General features: G+C 46.7%; 4 protein-coding genes and 1 long non-coding RNA gene across 5 annotated transcripts in view; 3 read left to right on the top strand and 2 right to left on the bottom strand.

Moving 5' to 3' along the window:
* Window positions 1-1,260, top strand: part of LOC136188577 (uncharacterized) — a 34,234-nt gene extending 32,974 nt beyond the window's left edge. Inside the window, exon 15 of the mRNA XM_065976308.1 lies at window positions 751-1,260. The gene's annotated coding sequence lies outside the window, so the exon portion shown is untranslated. The remainder of the gene's footprint in view (window positions 1-750) is intronic.
* Window positions 1,261-2,025: 765 nt separating this feature from the next.
* Window positions 2,026-7,928, top strand: LOC136188132 (uncharacterized). The gene is made up of 20 exons (XM_065975859.1): window positions 2,026-2,404; window positions 2,500-2,668; window positions 2,725-2,861; window positions 2,919-3,209; window positions 3,305-3,473; window positions 3,530-4,311; window positions 4,366-4,444; window positions 4,504-4,533; window positions 4,599-4,720; window positions 4,812-4,980; window positions 5,036-5,378; window positions 5,455-5,641; window positions 5,701-5,838; window positions 5,902-6,014; window positions 6,086-6,154; window positions 6,236-6,307; window positions 6,363-6,435; window positions 6,739-6,821; window positions 6,887-6,993; window positions 7,496-7,928. Exons 1-20 carry the CDS (start codon window positions 2,041-2,043, stop codon window positions 7,716-7,718), a joined length of 3,720 nt encoding a protein of 1,239 aa, XP_065831931.1. The 5' UTR covers window positions 2,026-2,040; the 3' UTR covers window positions 7,719-7,928.
* A 1,282-nt stretch (window positions 7,929-9,210) lies between these two features.
* On the top strand, window positions 9,211-13,262 carry LOC136188137 (putative leucine-rich repeat-containing protein DDB_G0290503). The gene is made up of 28 exons (XM_065975864.1): window positions 9,211-9,319; window positions 9,373-9,476; window positions 9,522-9,606; window positions 9,677-9,811; window positions 9,858-9,911; window positions 9,964-10,059; window positions 10,112-10,183; window positions 10,233-10,382; window positions 10,435-10,498; window positions 10,554-10,633; window positions 10,681-10,699; window positions 10,751-10,803; window positions 10,852-10,911; window positions 10,968-11,011; window positions 11,067-11,169; window positions 11,215-11,400; window positions 11,448-11,505; window positions 11,559-11,602; window positions 11,659-11,748; window positions 11,801-11,880; window positions 11,932-12,016; window positions 12,106-12,279; window positions 12,331-12,426; window positions 12,475-12,561; window positions 12,612-12,745; window positions 12,802-12,859; window positions 12,915-12,998; window positions 13,052-13,262. Exons 1-28 carry the CDS (start codon window positions 9,245-9,247, stop codon window positions 13,133-13,135), a joined length of 2,454 nt encoding a protein of 817 aa, XP_065831936.1. The 5' UTR covers window positions 9,211-9,244; the 3' UTR covers window positions 13,136-13,262.
* A 3,300-nt stretch (window positions 13,263-16,562) lies between these two features.
* Window positions 16,563-16,983, bottom strand: LOC136188231 (uncharacterized). Its single transcript, XR_010670170.1, has 3 exons — window positions 16,910-16,983; window positions 16,764-16,851; window positions 16,563-16,706 (listed from the first exon to the last, which is right to left on the bottom strand). It is a non-coding gene; the product is annotated as an uncharacterized lncRNA (long non-coding RNA).
* A 1,603-nt stretch (window positions 16,984-18,586) lies between these two features.
* On the bottom strand, window positions 18,587-21,268 carry LOC136188123 (uncharacterized). Its single transcript, XM_065975851.1, has 6 exons — window positions 21,143-21,268; window positions 20,778-20,828; window positions 20,440-20,727; window positions 20,264-20,388; window positions 19,328-20,199; window positions 18,587-19,277 (listed from the first exon to the last, which is right to left on the bottom strand). Exons 2-6 carry the CDS (start codon window positions 20,785-20,787, stop codon window positions 18,743-18,745), a joined length of 1,830 nt encoding a protein of 609 aa, XP_065831923.1. The 5' UTR covers window positions 20,788-20,828; window positions 21,143-21,268; the 3' UTR covers window positions 18,587-18,742.
* Between the last annotated feature and the right edge of the window lie 206 nt (window positions 21,269-21,474).

Genomic DNA, 21,474 nt, shown 5'->3' with positions numbered 1-21,474 from the left:
CCTGTAATTTCGCTGTAATTTATTACAGTAGAGACCCGTTGGCTAACCTCCTGTAATTTCGCTGTAATTTATTACAGGAGATCCGTTTGCTAGCCCCTGTAATTTCGCTGTCATTTATTACAGGAGAGATCCATTTGCTAGCCCCTGTAATTTCGCTGTAATTTATTACAGGAGAGACCCGTTAGCTAGCCCCTGTAATTTTGCTGTAATTTATTACAGGAGAGACCCGTTGGCTAGTCCCTGTAATTTCGCTGTCATTTATTACAGGAGAGATCCATTTGCTAGCCCCTGTAATTTCGCTGTAATTTATTACAGGAGAGTCCCGTTAGCTAGCCCCTGTAATTTCGCTGTAATTTATTACAGGGGAGACTCCTTGGCTAGTCCCTGTAATTTCGCTGCAATTTATTACAGGAGAGATCCGTTTGCTAGCCCCTGTAATTTTGCTGTAGTTTATTACAGGAGAGATGCGTTGGCTATCCCCTGTAATTTCGCTGTAATTTATTAAAGGAGAGACTTGTTGGCTAACCCCCTGTAATTTCGCTGTAATTTATTACAGGAGAGACCCGTTGGCTAGCCTCTGTAATTTCGCTGTAATTTATTACAGGAGAGACCCGTTGGCTAGCCCCCTGTAATTTCGCTGTAGTTTATTACAGGAGAGACCCGTTGGTTAGCCCCTGTAATTTCGTTGTAATTTATTACAGGAGAGACTTGTTGGCTAACCCCCTGTAATTTCGCTGTAATTTATTACAGGAGAGAAGCGTTAGGAAGTGTACTCTGGCGGAGATGAGTCCTTGGGTGACATTTAATGATTTTGGGAAATCCAAAGTTGCCCGAGAGCGGAAATGACTGCTCAATTGCAACAGCAACTCCCCCCGGAAGTGGTCCAAGCAAGCAAATGACGTCATCCGCGACTGACTAATCTTGGATTACTCCTGGGACAGGCTGCTACACAGCAGAGAGAAAAACTGCAACAAGTGGGAAAAATCAATAAGGAGGCATACATGTAGCAAAGACGGCAAGCGACAAGCACTAAAGAGCGCCGTATGATAACTGTCTTTTCTTTTTCAGTTTCACATTCTTATTCTTTAGGGAGAGCGTCCTGGGTATGACGTCATAAAACTGCTCCGGTGCCCTGAGCACGACGCCGTCACAAAAAAATGCTCCTCCAGGGTCCTGGGCAAGACCCTAGTGCACCAAAACTGCCCGAACATAAACTATGCACAATTTTTTTTCATATTTTTATTAAAAATAAAATTCTTTCCGCTCTCATTTTCGCCCTATCTAGCCTAACGCTGACGTGGAGGACTAACGCGCTCGCGAGCGTTAGGCGAAGCCACGGGGCTGAGCAACAAACAGCTTATAGAGCACTTGCGTTTACGTCACAAAATGACGTATTTATGCCCAAACCCGTATTTCCGCAGGACAAATTTTAGTGTGGCTAGTAGTCTCTCCCCGACGATATGAAATCGCGATACCAAAAAAAGGTTTCATTCATTCATGGCGAAGTTCTGTACGCACGTAAAAAAGGTGGTTACTTATCCGCGTTTGCCGTGCGGAAATACGGGTACGTGGGCTTTGTGACGTAACGCAAGTGCACTACAGTTCATTTCTCATCAGGCAATCGTCCGACGAATAAAAAAGGAAGCGTACGCTCATAGCGACGATTGGCTTCGCCGATGCAAGCGCCTCCAGCGAAGTGGTCTCCAAGCGGCGCTCAAGGCAGTCGACTGACGTACGACTGGGAAGATCCGTGTTCTCAGGCGAGTCAACGCGATTTTTCGGATGTCGCGCGTCCAATGGGAAGAGGGATCACGTCTACGAGGCGATAGCTGTCGATCGCGCGCCCGCGAGAAACCTCACCAGCGAACGATTCCCATGAACGCGGCTTTATAGGCTCTCGCATTCGAGGCTTTCGCGGCTCAGTTCTGCGTCGCGCGCACCAAAGCCAGCGTTTTTTTCTCGTCTGCACGAACGAACGAATTTTTCCCGTCGCTCACGCAAATTACCGTGTACGTTTTGCAGATCGGCCTGCCCACTACAATGAGCGACGACAACACTCCGACGACTGCTGCCGCAGCCGTCGCAGCCGCCGCTGCCGCACCGACGACGACGGAAAACGAAACGACTACCGTCGCCGCTGCTGCAGCAGCCTACGAATCGTACGATTACCCCTACCTTAGCTGCGCTGGCGCCGCGCACGCCACGACTTCGACGGCGGCTGCTCATCCGTACACGACGAATCCGTACGCGGCAACTGGGCACAATCCGTTCGAAGATCCGTATCAACGATCGAATTCGGGTGCGCAACGCTCGGCCTATTCACATCATCCGTTCGAAGATCCGTATCAACGATCGAATTCGGTTGCGCGACGCTCGGCCTATTCACCCTATCAGTCGCCTTACGGTACGTACACCTATTTCCGTTTCACTTCTGTTTGTAGCGCGCGTCCTTGTGGATTAACATAAGCTTTTGTCCTTTTATTTTTATTTTCGCTGCAGCAGTTGGTTATTACCCCCCGTGGAATCCCGCCGAGTCCCGCAACGTTGGGCACGGACTCAATTGGTATCGGAACGACGGCGTTTCCCTATCCTCGTTCGGCGATGAACAGCGCGACTCCTCATTTGCCATCGAGTCGCCCCCCTCTACCGTGTCCCACGACGGATCAAAGTGAGATATACCCTTTCGTCACTCCCCAATTGACACCCATTCGATCCTCTCTTTAGCCCCATCTACGCCGCCGATTGGACTCAAGAGGCGATCCATTGCTACCCTACGGAGGGCAATCATCAAAAAGTCGATGGCGCCCCGAGCCAAGGAACGAGCGGCGAAACAATCATCATCGCAGAGAGCGTCGTCACGAGTAGGAAAAAACCGAAAATCGACCGTTCGCATTTCATTCAGAAACCAATCGTTACAGGAAAGCGATCCGACGCCGGCGCGCAAAGCGACGCTAAACGCGCAAAAAATGGCAGTGGCGAATTTCCCATCCCCGCGCTCGTCCCACTAGCAAACGATCAGCACCAGCTCGTCGTTCAAAGCGATCAGCCTACAACGTCAGAGACGTCGGCTACGACTTCGACGGCGGCAGCTCATCCGTACACGACGAATCGGTACGCGGCAACTGGGCACAATCCGTTCGAAGATCCGTATCAACGATCGAATTCGGTTGCGCGACGCTCGGCCTATTCACCCCGTCCGTCGCCTTACGGTACGTACACCTATTTCCGTTTCACTTCCCCTGTTTGTAGCGCGCGTCCTTGTGGATTAACATAAGCTTTTGTCCTTTTATTATTTTCGCCGCAGCAGTTGGTTATTACCCCCCGTGGAATCCCGCCGAGTCCCGCAACGTTGGGCACGGACTCAATTGGTATCGGAACGACGGCGTTTCCCTATCCTCGTTCGGCGATGAACAGCGCGACTCCACATTCGCCATCGAGTCGCCCCCCTCTACCGTGTCCCACGACGGATCAAAGTGAGATAGACCCTTTCGTCACTCCCCAATTGACACCGATTCGATCCTCTCTTTAGCCCCATCTACGCCGCCGATTGGACTCAAGAGGCGATCCATCGCTACCCTACGGAGGGCAATCATCAAAAAGTCGATGGCGCCCCGAGCCAAGGAACGAGCGGCGAAACAATCATCATCGCAGAGAGCGTCGTCACGAGCAGGAAAAAACCGAAAATCGACCGTTCGCATTTCATTCAGAAACCAATCGTTACAGGAAAGCGATCCGACGCCGGCGCGCAAAGCGACGCTAAACGCGCAAAAAATGACAGTGGCGAATTTCCCATCCCCGCGCTCATCCCACTAGCGAACGATCAGCACCAGCTCGTCGTTCAAAGCGATCAGCCTACAACGTCAGAGACGTTGGCTACGACAAGTTCGGCGAGCGGCGCCGGCGGCGTTTTCGAATCCATTACCGGAACGTCGACTACATCCGGGGATATCGCCGCTCAAGTTGCCGCTGCCGCGACGGCGGGCTTCACGACGGTTGTCTTGACGTCGGCAGATGGAAGTCAAGCGACGAGCGCGAGCGGGGTCGATGATGGAAGCGGAGGACAGATCACTCTCGCTGCAATCAATACTGATGACTCGTCGCAGGCGAGACAGCAGCCACAGCAACAGCAGCCGGAGATTATTAATCAGTGCTTGTTTTCACCGAACGATGAAAAGGATGATTTGTCCAAGCAGGAGAATGACATATTTAAGAGAAACATTGAAGAGTATTTGAAGACTAACAATATAGCGAGCGTCGAGGTCATTTTGGATAGGCCAAAGGAGGAAAGAAGCGCTTTTTACAGGGCAATCGGTATAGAAAAAGTCAATATAAAACTTTCCCAAAACTGTTCTGTTATTGTTGTAGCACGTGGCATCACAAAGTCACTGTATTCTGTCTACAAAAAGGTGCTACAAGTCTATGATAAGAAAAACTCTCTTGGAAAGTGAGTTGACTGCAGATGGATTTGTCGAAAGTTTTTTTATTTTATACTGTTATTTTTAGGTATACGCCGGAAGTGAACAAATTGAAACAGTCGGTTTTTGTCTGGAAGGCTCCCGGCTTTTTTTCTTGCAACGGTTTTTTTTTCTTCGATTTAGACAGAAACATGGGAATGACTGGGCTGCAATTGGAGCAGCAATGAACAGGAGTCCTTCATCAGTCAAAGGCACGAATTCGGCTGCGCGACGCTCGGCCTATTCATCCTATCCGTCGCCTTACGGTACGTACACCTATTTCCGTTTCACTTCCCATGTTTGTAGCGCGCGTCCTTGTGGATAACATAAGCTTTTGTCCTTTTATTTTCGCCGCAGCAGTTGGTTATTACCCCCCGTGGAATCCCGCCGAGTCCCGCAACGTTGGGCACGGACTCTATTGGCGTCGGAGCGACGGCGTTTCCCTATCCTCGTTCGGCGATGAACAGCGCGACTCCTCATTCGCCATCGAGTCGCCCCCCTCTACCGTGTCCCACGACGGATCAATGTGAGAAATATCCTTTCGTCACTCCCCAAATTGACATCGATTCGCTCCTCTTTAGCCCCATGTACGCCGCTTATGCGAAGAAATTGACTCGCGAGGCGATGCATCGCTACCTAACGAAGCGCAATCATCAAAAAGTCATCGTATTTCACACGAAAGTCGTCCAAAAATCGTACGGCAACGAGAAACGCTTCTTCTGCCCGCCGCCGTGCGTCCATATCGTCGGGAACGGATGGAAATTAGGCAATAAAGGAGCGGACGGATCGGCGGTCGCCACCGTCGCCGCCGCCGCCACCGCCTCCGCCGCAACCGCCTCCGCTTCGACCGATCCGAAGGACCCGTGCGGATTCATCGGAATCGATAATTGCAGTCTGGACATGACACCGCTCAATTTGAAGAACGTGAGAAAATTCGTGGGCGCGGTCTCCCGCTTTTGTGTACTTTTCGCTGACTCCATCTCTTCTTTTTTTTGCGAAGGGCTACGGCGCGGCGAAGCTCTTCATACCGGCCGCCGAAGGGCGAAAGCAGTTCAATTTGCTCGTGAAGATGTTCCAAAGCAACGGAAAGGGGATAGGCGTTTTTCACTCGCGTCGAATCAAGGTCATTTCGAAGCCGTTGAAAAAGCCACAGTCGCTCAAGAATCAGTCGCTCAAGAATATCGAACGTGAGCGCGTGGGAATACGGTTTTTGATGATTTTTTTTAATTAATTGAATTTTCTTCAGTTTGTTTTCCGTCCGGATCCCAAGTGGCCCTGTTCAGTCGACTCCGATCGCAGACGGTCAGCACTCGATATCTTCACGTCGAGGGAAAGAATTTCCACGCGAGCAGTCAGCAATGGGGAGCCTTTACTATTTACCCCGGTATGATAGGCTAGAATTGGGGAAGCGCGAAGACCTGACTCCTTTTTCTCTCTCTCCCTGAAGTCGATGAAAATGAAACTGAGGGTGAAGACTTCGCCGTTCTCGATGGATTCGTTCACTACGGTCAAACGGTGAAGCTCGTCTGCAAGATGACTGGAGTGGCTCTGCCTCTATTGGTATAATTCGTTCTGTTTTCCTTTTTTCCCCTCCAGTGGCTTCCATTAATACATGTATGTTCTTTCTTTAGGTCATTCGCAAGGTGGACAAACAGACTGCTCTACTCGATGCTGATGATCCGGTTTCTCAGCTCCACAAGGCGAGTCTCTTTCACTTCCTCGCGAAGTCGGATCGTTTCTCACGGTGCCAACCGACTTTTCTTTCTTTCTCACCCAATCAGGTCGCTTTCTATATGAAGGACACCGAGCGCATGTATCTCTGCCGGTCGCAGGATCGAATCATTCAATTTCAAGTAATAGGAACACGAGCCTTTGTTCGTTTCTATTAGAGATATCTATTCTATTCAGGCTACCCCTTGTCCCAAGGAACCCGCAAAAGAGATGATCAACGACGGTGCTTCGTGGACCATAATTAGCACAGGTATACATAAATGAGTTAATGAATTCGCCCCCTCTTGAGTTGGAGGACGGTTTCCCTTACGCGAACCCGTGAGAAGGCCTCGTGCTCATTTCCATGCGGGCCACCGAAGCGTGGTCTAAGCGTGTCCAGATAGTGATCTGCTGTGACTTTTGCAGTTGTGTATTCGATTCTCCGTGGGAGATATGTAATCCTGGGAAATGGGCCCAATTTGATTATTCGCTGCTAAGAGAAGCGGATAGTAGTAGCCAAGTCGACGCGTCCCCTTCGGTATCCATGGCAACGCTTGAGTTCCTTTTATTCCAGATCAAGCGGAGTACACGTTCTGTGAGGGAATGGGCCCAGTGCCCACTCCCGTCACCCCGTGCCCTTGCGCCACGGCCACTTCCGTACGTTGAGCGCATAAACGACGAACTTTGATGATTTTTTTATTTTTATTTTGTCGGTGTCGTAGATGAACGGTGGCGGATCGGAGGTGAATATGATGGAGATCAGCGGCGAATATTTTACTCCCGACCTCAAGGTGTGGATTGGCGAAGCGGAGGCGGAGACGTGGTTCAGGTGAGAGACGTCCTTTCGCCCCCCCTAAGTTCCCCTCCCCTCCTCTTTGCATATCCATGTTTTGACTTTTCCGAACTACTGTAAGGAGACACCGAGTGGTCCTACTTACTTAGATAGGAACCGTTCTAGGCCACAATGCCCTTAGCTCTCCTAGTCTAGTAACTCTCGGTTCCGGGCTTGGGAACAATAGAAATTGAGCGGATGTTCTCTCGGCACTGAATCAAGTCTGGAGAGTCGGTTTCGCTAGAGGCCTTGAATGTCTAGTTCAGGGCTCCCCAAGGGTTATCTTACGGTCTTGAATTGCGGTAGATATGTTGCATAGATAGGCCGTCGGCTTGAGAGTTCCGGGTCATCTATTTTTAAGCTGTGGTGCTTTTTGTTTAAAAACTTGACCCCAATCTGGCCATGTGAACCCCGTTCCCACCTCCTGTTCCGGCTCTTGCGAATGTCTTTGAAAACGAAAGTTTTGCCTTTCCTCCTTCCCCTCTCCCCAACCGTGCAGAAGCCCGACGTTGCTTCTGTACGTCGTGCCTCCTCCGTCGGCTGTACGCCTTCGCCGGGTGCCGATTTTGCTCGTTCGTAGCGACGGCATTATCTACCCGACGACGCTCTACCAGGAGTACCGCCGCGCCCGAACAGAATCAGAGATGCCTGTTGTCGACTCATACCGTCCTCTCCTTGCTGGCGCGACGGTCAGTCCGTGCGGTACTCTCGTTGAGACGTAAACCGGCGACCGATTTCAAGAAGTTCTAATTATTAGCTAAGGCTATTTTTTGTCAAAGATTTAAGGAGTTAGAGTCTAAGGACCAGAGTTAAGGACTTCATTTCAAGTTGCATTTTTTAATTAAGTGCGTGGCACATACAGTAAGGCTGTTGTCAGTGGCGAGATTCTTCAGCACGTTTTTTTTTGATTTTCGTACTGTTCTTGGCAGTGTAAGGAGAAACGTGTTCAACTGTTGCATGGAAAAAGCTACAGTATTCGCGTCCGCGCCCCCACCCATACCTTCGTTCGATGCTCCCGCGCCGCCAGATGAAGAAGCGGCGCGACTACTTTAATAGCAGCATCAGTTCCGACAACAGGCGGAAAACGTGAAAGATCGCGACAAACGATCAAAATCGGACGAACATTCTCGTCGAAAAAGCCGGCGACGTTTAATCTCGACCGCCGTACGAATGCGAGTGGAAGAACTGTCGCGACGCGTTCGCCTCGTCGCGAGATCTCTTCATGCACGTGAAGAACACGTGTGCGCGCCTGGCGCTTGGAATCTCCTCGGCGAAGGCGCAGACGGCTTCCGATGCTGCTGGCGAACGTGTTCCCACGCCGAACCGAGCAAAACGTTTCGAGCGCGCTACCAACTCCTCTATCATCTCCAGAACACGCATTGCGGCGAGAGAATTCACAGAATATCGGTAAGGGGCTCCCAAAGGCTTCGCGCTCGCGTATTGGGTGGCTATTTTAAACACGAAGGGTTTCGCGCGGGCGATATTCGATACCTCGACCTCATTTCCGCTACAAAGATCCAGGAAAACGAAACGCCTCTCGCCGGATGAGGAACGCGATCGCTCGACGGCGTTGCCCGTAAGAATCGGAGAGGCGGCCGGAAGAGTGCCGGAGAGGTGAGCTAGCAACGCATTATTTATTTATTATTATTATTATTATTATTATTATTATTATTATTATCTTTGAATCACTCACGCAAGGGAGCATATCAATTAGGGACCCCCTTTTAGGAACCTGAGACAGCGCGAAGTGGTTCGTTGCGACGAGCGGCCGCTGCTGGATTCTCAAGGGCAATCGACGCTCGAAAAAGGGACATCGGAATCGCGGCGGCGGCGGCGGGGACATATAGATATTAATAAAATTTTTTAATTTTAAAATTGTATATACGATTTACGACTTTTTTTCGCGCGCGTTTTACACCGGTTTTTTTTTCGTTCGTAGTTGAGGTGATAGTAAATGGAGCGCGTGTGGGTGTGGCTTTTGGTTAGACTATAGATACTATAGGGTTTGACTATAATCTAATGAGCTACAAGTGTTCTCTCTAAGGACTTAGTCTATTTCTTACTTCTGTGTTTAGAAGATCGTCGTATGCTTCGGTGACGGCGTCGTTTTCGCTAAAAAATTATTTATACATTTTTCTATCACGTGATGTCTTGCGGGGGAGCTCCGTGCGACGTCATCGTACGCACGCACGCACGCACGCACCTACGCACGCGCGGATCCTCGCAGTCTTACGCCTTGCAGCGAATCATGAGTGCAAGCGAAGGAAAGCTCGAATCGGGATTCGATCTGCGCGTGGGGAATCTTTCGGAGGATGTTCGCAAAGTACGTGAGGGATGGGATACTCGACGATGATAGGACGACTGCTAAAATTATAGAACGACGTTCTTCGACACGTCGAAAAAAAGGCCAAGGTGTCGTCGATCAATCACTATGCGCTTACATGGAAGGACAAACGTCAAGGACGCACTACTGGCTACGCGTACGTAAAAAAAGGCGATCGCGTCGATCGTCGACATTTTTTTAGATTCCTACACTTTCCGAACGACGAGGAAGCCGAACGCGCCGAACGCGCGCTCAGTGGAACGATGTTTTCTAGAAGACCTCTCCTGGTGCGTGAGGACCCCTCCCACGCACCCGCGCGGCGCCTTCTCATTGGTTCTCGTATTTCTTTCATACTAGATCGCTCGCGTTCCGTGTCGTTCCAAGGATGCCGCGAATGTTTTTATTCGACTACGTGCGAGTGTCATCGTCGTTCGAAGGGGCGAATACCAAAGCGGAACGGCGTCTCCCGCGCCGGCGGAACCATCCACAGAGGCACGTGACTTGCACGTGCATAGACGAGTGTACATGTATATTTTAGAAGATGTCGCTTATTATTACGAGCGTGGAGACGAATTGCAGTTTCTGGGCGCAAGTAAGAAAGATACAATGAAGAAGGAGTTTCTTTTGATTCTCTCTTTTCTTAGATGTCCAATGATGAGTCGAAATTGCAACAATTACAAAAGTGCTTGAAGTCTTGGGGTCCCAAAACGGCCGCTGTTCAAATCCCGGATGTTGAACAGGTAAAATAGCGTTTTTAATTAATGAATTATTAATAGAATTTCTTCTTTTTAGATCTACGGTCCCGTGTTTGAAGAAGATTCCAATTGGTATCGTTGTAAATTGATACAGTCCGAAGCGGGAATGGTACTATGACGTCATTAATTGCTTAATTTTTTATTAATTTTGTTTTTAGGACAAAGTCGTTTACATTGATTACGGAAATGAATTGGAAATTGAATCCGTGAAATTGGTCGTACTTCCGGAATCGTACAGCCAGATTTCGGCGTACGCAAGACGTTATTTTTTGACGGGAATTCAAATTGAGGAAACGCATTCTGAAGAGGTTTGATGATCATCATGACGTCATCAAGAGAAAATTTTATTGATTTCATTAGGTGTATGAAATGTTAAAATCAATGAGTGGTGACGTCATTTCGAGCCAATGCTATTTCACACCATGTGAGTAAATTATTGGAATTTGTATATAATTAATCAATTAATTAATTAATTAAAGGTGACATCATACCTTGTATGCTCTTTTCTCGTGGTAACAATGTGGCGAATCAGTTGATTGAAAGAGGACACGCCCACAAGGTAACTAATTAAAATTAATTTAATTAAAATTAATTTGAATTTTGTAGTTGGATCTCACTGCATTTGGTTTGCAAGCTGACTTGTTTCAAATAACTTAATTTAATTAATTTAATTTAGCTGTACTTCGCAAAGTGATGTGGGAAAGAGAAATTTTCCGCAATGAAATCAAGGCATTTAATAGAATACATAATTAAATAAAATTGATTACGTGTGTCTAGAGGGAGAAAAGGTCGAAAGCTTTGTTGCAAACTCAGATGCAGAACATTATTCCGGAAAAGGTAAATAAATAAATAAATAGAAATGAACAAGTAAGTATAATTTTCTTTTAATAAAGTTCAACAAATTGGCTGACCTTCTTGCTGAGTTACCATCTCTAAGGTAACGCGAATACATAATCGTATCAATTAGATATTTATTGATTTGTGTGAACAAGGAGAAGTGTGAAGAAACATCTCGATTTACTGGAAAAAGCCTATCAAGTTCTCGTCAATCGAGAAGAAGTCATTGACCCCGATCACATGACCACTCTCAAAGAAGTTCAATATACGAATTTATTTATTTATACTTTCATTTCTTTACAGGTGGAAGAGAAATTGAACGTTTTCAAGGAACTTCAGCAAAAGATTGGTTGCTGTGACGACAAGTCCTCATTGGAATCAATGATAAAGAGTCGAGACGAAAGTCATCTTCATCTTGTCAATTCTCTTCAAATATTTCTCAACGTCGTCTCTTTGATGTCAATGGACGAGAGACATCAAAAACTTCAAGTCACTAAAAATCAATAATTAAATAAATGATATGATTAATTCAATAGGAAACGAAGGATCTGTTGTTATCTTTCTCAAAAGGATGGAACAGGATTGTTGATCCGGGTATTATTACATTCAATTAAATCATAGTCGTCTTAAATTATTGATAATTTTAGCGCCCACCTTAGAAACGGCATTGAATCAATATCAACAATGGAAGGTAACACACTTGAAATTAATTAATTAATTTCGTAATTATATACATTATTTGTGAAGGTTTCATGCACGAAAGAATTTGAATCTCTTCCTGAAAAAACGGACGAACTTGTTCACAAATTGAAGACATCAATGACGTCATGGGTAAATGTACGTCACGTGTGCAAAAATCACTTATAAAAATTAATAAGTTTGTTTATAGTCACGTGACAGCGAGAGTGAAGCGTCAGAGGAATTTCGTTTCGCTCTCGTCTCCGAAATTCTTCAGTGGCTCGTTCGAAGGTCATTCCGCCGTCTAAGCCTTGCTAACGCGCACGCGATAGACTCTTCTAGGTACGATCCAAACGCTGAGCTCCCTATGGACACCGATACGGAGCAAGATTGCGTTCTTTTCATCAAATCCGTCGCACAGTTCATTGTGAGTCTATAGGCCACGCCTACTCCGTAACTCATAGTTACGAGCGTGCGCAATCTTGATATATTGCGTCTTTGTCACTACTTTTATAGGCAACGAAAGCCCATATCAAACTCAATGGGAAAAAACTTTATGGAGCCGACGGTTATGCAGTGAAAGAACTTCTAAAAATAGCATCAATGCTTTATGACGCAATGGGATCCAATCAGAATGATCGTCCTGGCGTAAAATCAGCAATAATTGAACAATTTGACATCACTGGCAAAGTAATAAAAATCTCATCAATTAAATTAAAAATTAATTAATATTTATTTTAGACTAGTGATCTAAAATTAGTTCGTCAATTAGCTTCTGAAATAACAGAACATGGATCAAGTTTGAGTGCTCTACTCAAACAGGAAGTAGAATTACAGGTAACAAAGATAACGAATTATTAATTATATAATAAATTTATTAATTAGGAAATGCGTGTTGCTGTTATTGCTCGATCCTTGGAATTAGACAAAATTGTGAGAGCATTGAAAACCAGTACTTCTAATCAAGTTCACGTAAGAAAATTTAATATTTAATTAAATGTATAATAATAGCTTTTCGATAGGGGAAAACTCGGGAGTCTGTTCATCGTTTGGAAAATTTGGCGGGAGACGAAGCGAACTTAGAAGCGAGAATTGAAAAGAAAAAACAAGAATTGGAGAGAAACCAAAAGAGACTCAAAAGCCTTCAAAACGTCATGTGAACATCAACATATGAAAAAATTTAACTATTCGATTTTTCAACTCTACTTTTAGACCAGCATTCATGGACGAATACGAGAAACTCGAAGCAAAATTAAAACGACATTACGAAGTATAAAAAATTCATAATAATTAATTAATTAATTAAACTCGTTATTTTCATATAGGAATACATAGAAAGATTCAGAAACCTGACCTTCCGTGAGCATCAGCTGAAAGAACTGAACCGAATAGAGCAAGAAAAACTAGAGGTAAGAAATCCATAAATTGAATACAATTTATTTATTATTTCTCCCTCCTTTAGGCAACGAATCTTTCCCTACAGGAAATGCAGAGAAACGCCCATTCCGAACCGTCGTCAATATCGAGGAGACGTATCGTTTTTTAAAGATGGAATTTAGTTTTCAAAGTCTTTGACCTTGCCAGGGGACTACCTCGCCGGTGGGGTAGATCCCTGTTTACCTCCCACGTTATTTTGTTTCATGCATTCTACATGCACACGCCATAAGCTCCGATGTTTCTTCATGGACAGCAGGCAAAGGTACCGTAGGTTATTTAATTTTTTTGCTAGATTCACGAAATCTATATTGCAGTAGCAATCGCAATAAAATTCGTATGAGCAGGAACGTCATCAGGTCACGTGGTTCCTGCTTGACTCTGTCCTTTACTCTTTTAAGCTGAAAACGCTGTGAGGGCCTCCTTCGTTCTCTCGTGGCTCAAACGACGGCTCAGGCTCCCTTTTCTGACGATTTTCCAAGCGATCGTAGCACAGGTTCGTCGTTCTCGTTTCAAGCACCTCTCGTGATTTTGCTGTATTGTCCAACATTGAAAATTCCCGTATACAGTAAGAAAACGGCTTCTTGCTAAAAAACCTAGAAAAGAGGAGGAGCCACGATTTTTATACGGGACATACGAGTACTGCTCCTCCTCTTTTCGTGCTTTTTTAGCGAGAAGCCGTTTTCCTATTGTATACGGGAATTTTCAACAGTAGTCGTGTCAATGATTGATTTAATTTCAGGAACGCTACTCTGTCAGAACAGTTACTTTAGAGAATCTCACAACAACAATTACAAAAAAAAGATTGCGTCATTTTTTTTCATCTACAATGGCTACATTTATTCCTCCTCACGACTTTTAGCCCTCCTCACAAAAAGCATCGATTCTCAACGAGCTACGCGTTCGAACTTCACCTGGACCCCATCGTTGCCATGGTAACCGTAGATTTTCCAAAAACCTATTGGTCGACCCCTATCTCCCTAGACTCCCCCCAAGCCCTTATAAACCCTTCCCACATAGCCAAAAAATTTCTCTAAACCACCACCAGCTCTCCCTATCGAACCTAACTCTAAAGTCATACCTATAACCCGTATCTACGATCGATCCATCGTCCTTCTTCTTCCTTGCTCGCACTTCTGTCTCCATCGCGTGTTCTTCTCCTCTCCTCCTCCTTCCGTTTATACGCTCCTAGAGGAACTCAATTAAAAATAATTCCTCAACCAAAATCAAACATACACCACATACCTTCAATCGATCCATTTTCCTTCTTCTCCGCTCATCCTTCTGTTTCCGTCGCGTGTCGTGTCCTCCCCTTCTCCTTTCCTCTCCACTCGTGTTCCCCTAGAGAAAAAACGTTACAAACATTCCCAAAGACAGAACACGAACCTATATCCCTTACCATAAACTCTCCGAGGGCTCCTTTCTTCTCTTCATCGATCCCCCTCTTCTTCCTCTCAAGTTTGGTGCCCTTTCCCTACCAATTGAACGCCCCTAGTAAAAATAAATCAAAATCAGTCATACTGCTAGAGACTACTTCAATCCTTACCTAATCGTGTCGACCCCCCCTTGTTTGATCCACCCCTATAAATACACAACAACCAAAGCCCACACAACGTAGCAGGCTACGAAAATACTTATCTGACTCCATTCCGAACTTCTTCGCTCAGAAAACTTCCCCCTAAAAAATCAAACGAGCAATGAACACCCATATACCGTCGCCCTGTCGCGGCCCTCCAGGCCCGCTTGACGAAAGGGAAGATCCAATAACATAGAGTCAAAGAAAAAAAAAGAAAAAATTTTTGGTTGCTATAGCAACCAAAGTTTGGCCACCAATTATTCCGGCGCTGGAGAGATCAGATAAAAAATCTCGGCTGAATCCGACCACAGGAAGGCACTTTGCGAACGCCGCAAATATATACAAAAAGCCAAAAAACGATTTGGGTGAAAATTCCACCCAAAAATTTGGCCGATCGCCACCAAATTTCTTGTCCCTAATCTACCACCGAATAGAATTCCTTTGCACGAAAGAATTCCATCAGGGGACGGAGTAAATCGAAAAACAAAATCGATTTTTCTCATTCGTGATAAAACTCGTGCCGTTTCGCCAGGAAACGTCGCACGACGACCGGACCACGACCAATCGAACCGCAATGCGCTACTCTATCGAACTTGTTCGGAGCCGTGTCGAAAATTGCAAAATTTCAATTCAAAAACGCGCCAAATAAACAAACACACCTACTCGCGTGCGTCCAAATCACCCCACCTTTACGACGCCGCCGCGCCTTAACGACGCAACGTACGACAACGAACGAACCATCGATCAAAAGCCTACATCATCTAGATTCTTATTTTCGGTTCGTCGACGGCGTCCGATGCGCCGTTTGCCGTAGAGAGAGCCGGAAACATAGGGGCCCCGCCCCCTTTTCGCGCAACGAAAATCGTCGTAAACACTCGCAATACGCCGCGGGACGACGCGAAACGTTTGAAAATGATTCGAAAACATCGTTTCGCATCGATTCGCGACGATTCGAGAGGCGCGACGAACATTGGCGATCGCACGCAACGAATAACACACAAACACGTTCCTTACCCTTCGCGTTAGCCGGTCTCTGCCGTAAAGGCCCATTTTTCAGCCGATCCGTAGTAATGACTTAAACCGCAGCCCCCGTGTATACACAACCCGGATAAACCACCGCCCACTCCTCAAAAAATACACGCGAATTAACCGAAAAAATTCCCAACACTGCCAAACATATTCAACACAATCAACTCATCACAATATACTTTCCTAAAAAATTAAAAAAGAAACCATAAGACTCCTAGAAACAAAAACGCAACCATACATAAAAACACGATTATATTACGTCAAAGCTCAAATTTGACCAAGAGACCCTACACGCAAATTAATCTACAGAAAATTCTCTACAAAACCTTAGTTAAACAATTGTCATTCTCGCTAATCTTCTATATGAGATTAAAGGTATAAGTTGACACTCTCCAAAAACATGAATTTTTTCTAACAAATTACAATTACATCTACACACGCCACCAGCAGGAACCTAGATTGAGCTCGACGAGCGCTTTCGAACGATATATAACACAACCACAACGAACCAAACCAGACGTTAATCCAACAACTTATTACTTTTAGGCCTTTTTCACAAAATCGAAAATCTTGCATATTTCCTCAGAAATTGCTCTAAAACGCTCAGGATTTTTTTCAGACAGGGAGACCCAGGGTAGAATTGCCCTCTACCACCTCCCTACCGAATCCTCACATCTCCTTGGCAACGAAAATTACTTAAAACTTTCCCCCAATAGTACGCCTTCAAATGGCCAGAACTAGGCACCAAAAAGCACGTCTCCGACTGTAACTCACCCTTTTAGGTACCGCCTCGCTACCAAACACCTGGACCCCATCGTTGCCATTGTCACCGTAGATTTTCCAAAAACCTATTTGTCGACCCTATGTCCCTAGAGTCCCCCCAAGCCCTTATAAACCCTTCCCACATAGCCAAAAAATTTCTCTAAGCCACCCCCCAGCTCTCCCTATTGAACCTAACTCTAAAGTCATACCTAAAACCCGTATCTACGATCGATCCATCGTCCTTCTTCTTCCTTGCTCGCACTTCTGTCTCCATCGCGTGTCCTTCTCCTTTCCTCCTCCTTCCGTTTATACGCTCCTAGAGGAAATCAATTAAAAATAATTTCTCAACCAAAATCAAACATACACCACATACCTTCAATCGATCCATTTTCCTTCTTCTCCTTCTGTCTCCATCGCGTGTCGTGTCCTCCCCTTCTCCTTTCCTCTCCACTCGTGTTCCCCTAGAGAAAAAACGTTACAAACATTCCCAAAGACAGAACACGAACCTATATCCCTTACCATAAACTCTCCGAGGACTCCTTTCTTCTCTTCATCGAACCCCCTCTTCTTCCTCTTAAGTTTGGTGCCCTTTCCCTTCCAATTGAACGCCCCTAGTAAAAATAAATCAAAAATCAGTCACACTGCTAGAGACTACTTCAATCCATACCTAATCGTGTCGACCCCCCCCCCCCCCCCCCCCCCCCCTTGTTTGATCCACCCCTATACATACACAACAACCAAAGCCCACACAACGTGCAGGCTACGAAAATACTTATCTGACTCCATCCCGAACCCCTTCGCTCAGAAAACTTCCCCCTAAAAAATCAAACGACCAATGAATACCCATATAAAAGCCCCTTATGTAAACGCGATGGTACCAAAGCTAAACTATTCCTAAAACCACGCTCTAAACCCGATCTCATCGAATACAACGCTCGAAACTGCGTGATCTGTACAAAAAAGGCCAGTTTCTCCTATCGGGCCCCCATTCTCCTCTGCGCGCCGTTAACGATCCCTCACGCGAGCCTGAACCTCACCGCGAATCGCCTAAACTTCAAAAAACCGCAGATACAACAAAGAGGCAAGGAGACAGCACCCCCCAAGCGAAACCCGATCACGCGCAACGAATACCACGCGAAAACGTTCCTTACCCTTCGCGATGATCGTCTTCTCTTTTCCGGCGCCGTATTCGCCCCTTTTCGAGCCGTTTTCAGTCACACTGTCGCAGTGAATGAAAGTACAGCTCCCGTGTATACGCAACCCGGATAAACAACCGCGCGTATTTCAAAAACATACGTGAATTGCACATATACGCTTTCGTACACTGCTACACACGTAAAACAAAACCGATTTTCAGACGCACTACATTTCCATGCACTGCTGACTGAATCTTCCTCTTCTGGAACCTTTAATTAAACAATGAAATCTATTTATTTATTTATCTATTTACACTAACCCAAGGTTTATGAATTGCAGACATGTACGAAAAGACGAGTCGACGTGCGGGATGACGTAGAAGCACGGCATTCAAAGTCTCCGTCATTGAACGTCTGAAATGAAGTCGATTCAATTGGCTTGTACTGACAGTTGGTGCGAAACGTCGGACACTGCTTCTCGCATCCTCCCTTGCACGCGTGCACAATGTCGTCTTGCAACCGAGAAGCGAGAAGACGAAGGGAAGAAATTCCGAAAATCCCGACATCGGTACGGCGAAAAAAATCGACGCTCGAAAACACCGTTTCCTTAGGCGGCGAAGTTTCGACTTTGACTCGTCTAGGCGACGCCGTTTGAGTCCGAACGGGCTCGGCTATCAAAGGATGTCGAGTTGCTATGACACTGCCACCGCGCCTATCGGTCATCCCGCGTCGATTCGATACCACAGAGCGACGGAACACGCGCATAGCACACTGAGGTGGCCCACTGAGGTCGCATTGCCCAGCGGCAAACGTCATAGTCTCGAACATCCGTAATCCGGGTTCGCGCGCGATGGCCGTCGCTCGTCTCGAAGGCGATGCCGTTCACCGGATTTGTTCTGGTCAGGTCATTGTTAGTCTAGCGTCTGCTGCGAAGGAAACAGCCTGGATGCGGGAGCCACTCGAATAGGTTCTCGTGTCGTACGTGGCTATTTAGACATTAATTCACTACTCCTGTGCGTGTGCGCGCGTGTGGCAAAAAATGCGTGTGTGATCTCTCCACGAAAAAACAACCCCTCTCTCTATGATCAACCACCCGAAACCCTTCGCGTCGGCATTCCTTAGCCTATTAATAACTTCATGGCACTGCTGTCCTGCAAATCAAGTCCCCCCTCCCCTAACACACACGGCAGCCTCAAAACAAAACGGAAAGCTCAACCTAAGACTCTTGACGCGCCACCCAGTCAAGGTCATGACAGTGGGCGCGATAGAGATGCCCATCGTGCTCTACCTTGAGAGCTGATCCGCATTCGACTCCTTCCGGCCAATTCAGGGTGACGTTGACATTTGGATAGAAGGCGCGCCCTTCTTCTCCCGACCAGTCGAAATCGACGATGCGAACGTGGACGTCGTCGCTTCCCTCTTGCATGGAGACGAGCACATTCGGAGAGCGAAAATCTCCATGAACGAGACGCGTTTCGCTCTCGCCCCCGTGCAGCACGTCGAGCGCCTCCTTCATCTTTTCCTTGATCTTCTGTGTCTGAGCAGCGGAGAGGTTGAGGCAAAGGGCATCATCCAAACAGATGTAGCCGTCCAATTTCTCCATCATGACTACCCAGAGAGAGCAGCATAATGGCAAGTGAACGATATCGTAGAGCTTCGGCGCCATCCCCTTTTGTGCGCAGCGCTCATGCGCCTCCTGGCCGTATCGGTGCGTCGAAAACTTGACAATGCGAGTCTCTGATCCGTCCTTGCTAAAGAATAATTGAGTTAATTGAGTAAAACAGAGTAGAAATGAACTTACGTGCTCATTTCAAAGACGTCTCTGTTCACGTGTCGACTGAAGCGAAAACGACCGGAAGTTCCCAGAAGCTCTGTGACGCAATCGCAAGGCAAAATGCGATCCGAGTCGAATTTCATGCATTCCGCCCCGTTTTCCCAAAACGTATTCATCTCCTCGACGCCGCGTTGAAGTCGCAGCAGGAACATGGCGCACTCCTTCTCTTCACCAGGAACGAACTCGGCTTTGGCTAGTGGACAATGGTGAATGACCATCTCGTTTTCGTCGTCGAGCATCCGAATGGCAGCGTGCAATTTGGCAAACTTGCCCTTCATTTCTAATAGCAATACAGGGTAAGCCCTTGATGCCGGATCAGAGTGTTTAGTGTCCGTCTTTTTCCCCAGCTCACGCATATAGAGCAGTAGTTGAACAAAGGGATCCCCGGAGCCTTCACGAACCTTGAATTCTTCAATGAGAAGAGCTATAGTGTGAGGAGTCTTGCGGCTGAGGACTACCCCGTCCGGATGCTGATTACCAAAACAGTCGTCGGGTTCTTTGTCGTTACTGTCAATCTTGAAATGATGTTCTTTTGCCCATTTTTTAATAGGGAAATCTTTTCCCAGCACTTCCGAGAGAATTTCATTAATGATTGGCTGCATGAGCTCCTCTTCTGCACTTTTTTTAACAAATCCGAGGCAGTCGGACCAATTGGCGTAAATCAGCTTTTGAGCAAGACCTTCCATCCTCTCACAATCAACGTCGTCATTGCTCAGGACTGACCCCGCCGAGAAGAATGCGTGGCACAGTGTTGGCGTTGTCAGGTCAAGCTGTGCATACTCATCATACGCCTTGACGCATTCTTTAGGCTTTTTCGCAAGAGATGAGAAACTATGTTTCTAAGGTAGGAAACGCAAGAAAAATTGAATCCTGATTTCTAGAACAGCTTTCACTTAAACTGACCGAACGAGTCTTTCGCTTTCGCTTTCTTTTCTGCAGCTGTCTGGTAACTTCGTCAACAGGGGGTTCTGTAGCGGTAACTTTATCAAGAGCGGGTTCTGTAGAGGTAACTTTATCATCAGCGGGTTCTACAGAAGTAACATCAATGTGAAAGACAGACCTCAGACAAACACAATTACCAGGGAAGATGTAATGCGATTTTGTTTGACTACACAATTTTGTAGTCTTGCCCTCGTACTCCATTTCAAACGTGACATTGCAGTGGTATCGACCAATTTTCAGTTTAGGATCTTGGCGCAAAAACGAACGCAGACCATCGTTAGACACTATCCACGTCTTCTGCTCCTCTCGCGAATAGTCGACACGCCAGTCGAACGATGGGGTCCAGCCTTCACCCCTGAAGTGGCATAGGAGTTCGTCAGGACATAGAAGAACAGGGCCGTAGATGCGCGGCGTCGTTGCAACTTCTAAAGAGAGAAAGTGAGAAAATCAATCGTGACAGTGCGTCAAAACATACGGCCGGCCATTATTCGCGTCACGTGAGAAAATAGCTGTCGATATTCGAGATCTACACGGAAATTCTTCGTTAGTTCCAGCTTCAGCTAACTCGAGCTGCAAGGGAGGAGTGCGTAGAGGACAACGTGAAAGGAATTCGCCTAGAGCTGCTTTCGCGTGGACGGCGAGAGGACTGGATTTCACTTTCGCACAAGTGGTGGGCCCCCTCTCTCCAAATTGCTGCCTTTCGCCGATCTCGCTCTTTTATTCCGGCTAATCGAACGAGATCGGCGCGTGCTATACGCCTTCGGGTCGTAACAAAAAGCGCGCAGCGGTAAATCGAAGGAAATCCACCATTTCAAGACCCAGACAATGTCCCATCCTTACCGGTAGAAGCGAACAGCCACTGTTCAACCGTCTCGAACGCCGGAGAAACGTCGAGAAGATAGATTCAACAAGAAGAGGAGCGAATGTTTTGTGTAGCGCACTTTACTCGTCAAGCAGGTTCTGCAGGTTCTACTGGTAACGGTAAGCCTACAGCGCTAAAGTAGTTCTGTTCAGTTCTGTTCTGGCACCATATCTATGCTGGCACCCTAACCCTATTATATCCCTGGTTCTGGGCTGTTCTGGGATAGCCAGATAGCCTCGATACTCCAGACCCTCGCGCGTTAAGAGGGGTGTACCACACCCCTCTTAACGCGCGAGGGTCTGGAGCACAT

The sequence above is a fragment of the Oscarella lobularis genome, chromosome 6, assembly GCF_947507565.1.
Source record: "Oscarella lobularis chromosome 6, ooOscLobu1.1, whole genome shotgun sequence".
Taxonomy (NCBI): domain Eukaryota; kingdom Metazoa; phylum Porifera; class Homoscleromorpha; order Homosclerophorida; family Oscarellidae; genus Oscarella; species Oscarella lobularis.
This window is presented reverse-complemented; position numbering and strand designations above follow the sequence as displayed.

Excerpts from the sequence above, each read along its gene's own strand:
- LOC136188132 (XM_065975859.1), top strand. The coding sequence starts at position 2,041 with ATGAGCGACGACAACACTCCGACGACTGCTGCCGCAGCCGTCGCAGCC. Across the intron at positions 3,210-3,304 it reads ACCCCGTCCGTCGCCTTACG|CAGTTGGTTATTACCCCCCG; the intron begins GTACGTACACCT and ends TTTTCGCCGCAG. Across the intron at positions 4,981-5,035 it reads GTGTCCCACGACGGATCAAT|CCCCATGTACGCCGCTTATG; the intron begins GTGAGAAATATC and ends GCTCCTCTTTAG.
- LOC136188137 (XM_065975864.1), top strand. The coding sequence starts at position 9,245 with ATGAGTGCAAGCGAAGGAAAGCTCGAATCGGGATTCGATCTGCGCGTG. Across the intron at positions 11,012-11,066 it reads GCTGAGTTACCATCTCTAAG|GAGAAGTGTGAAGAAACATC; the intron begins GTAACGCGAATA and ends TGTGTGAACAAG. Across the intron at positions 11,603-11,658 it reads ATCAATATCAACAATGGAAG|GTTTCATGCACGAAAGAATT; the intron begins GTAACACACTTG and ends TTATTTGTGAAG.
- LOC136188123 (XM_065975851.1), bottom strand. Across the intron at positions 20,389-20,439 it reads ATCGCATTACATCTTCCCTG|AACCCGCTGATGATAAAGTT; the intron begins GTAATTGTGTTT and ends TTACTTCTGTAG. Across the intron at positions 19,278-19,327 it reads GACGTCTTTGAAATGAGCAC|CAAGGACGGATCAGAGACTC; the intron begins GTAAGTTCATTT and ends ATTATTCTTTAG.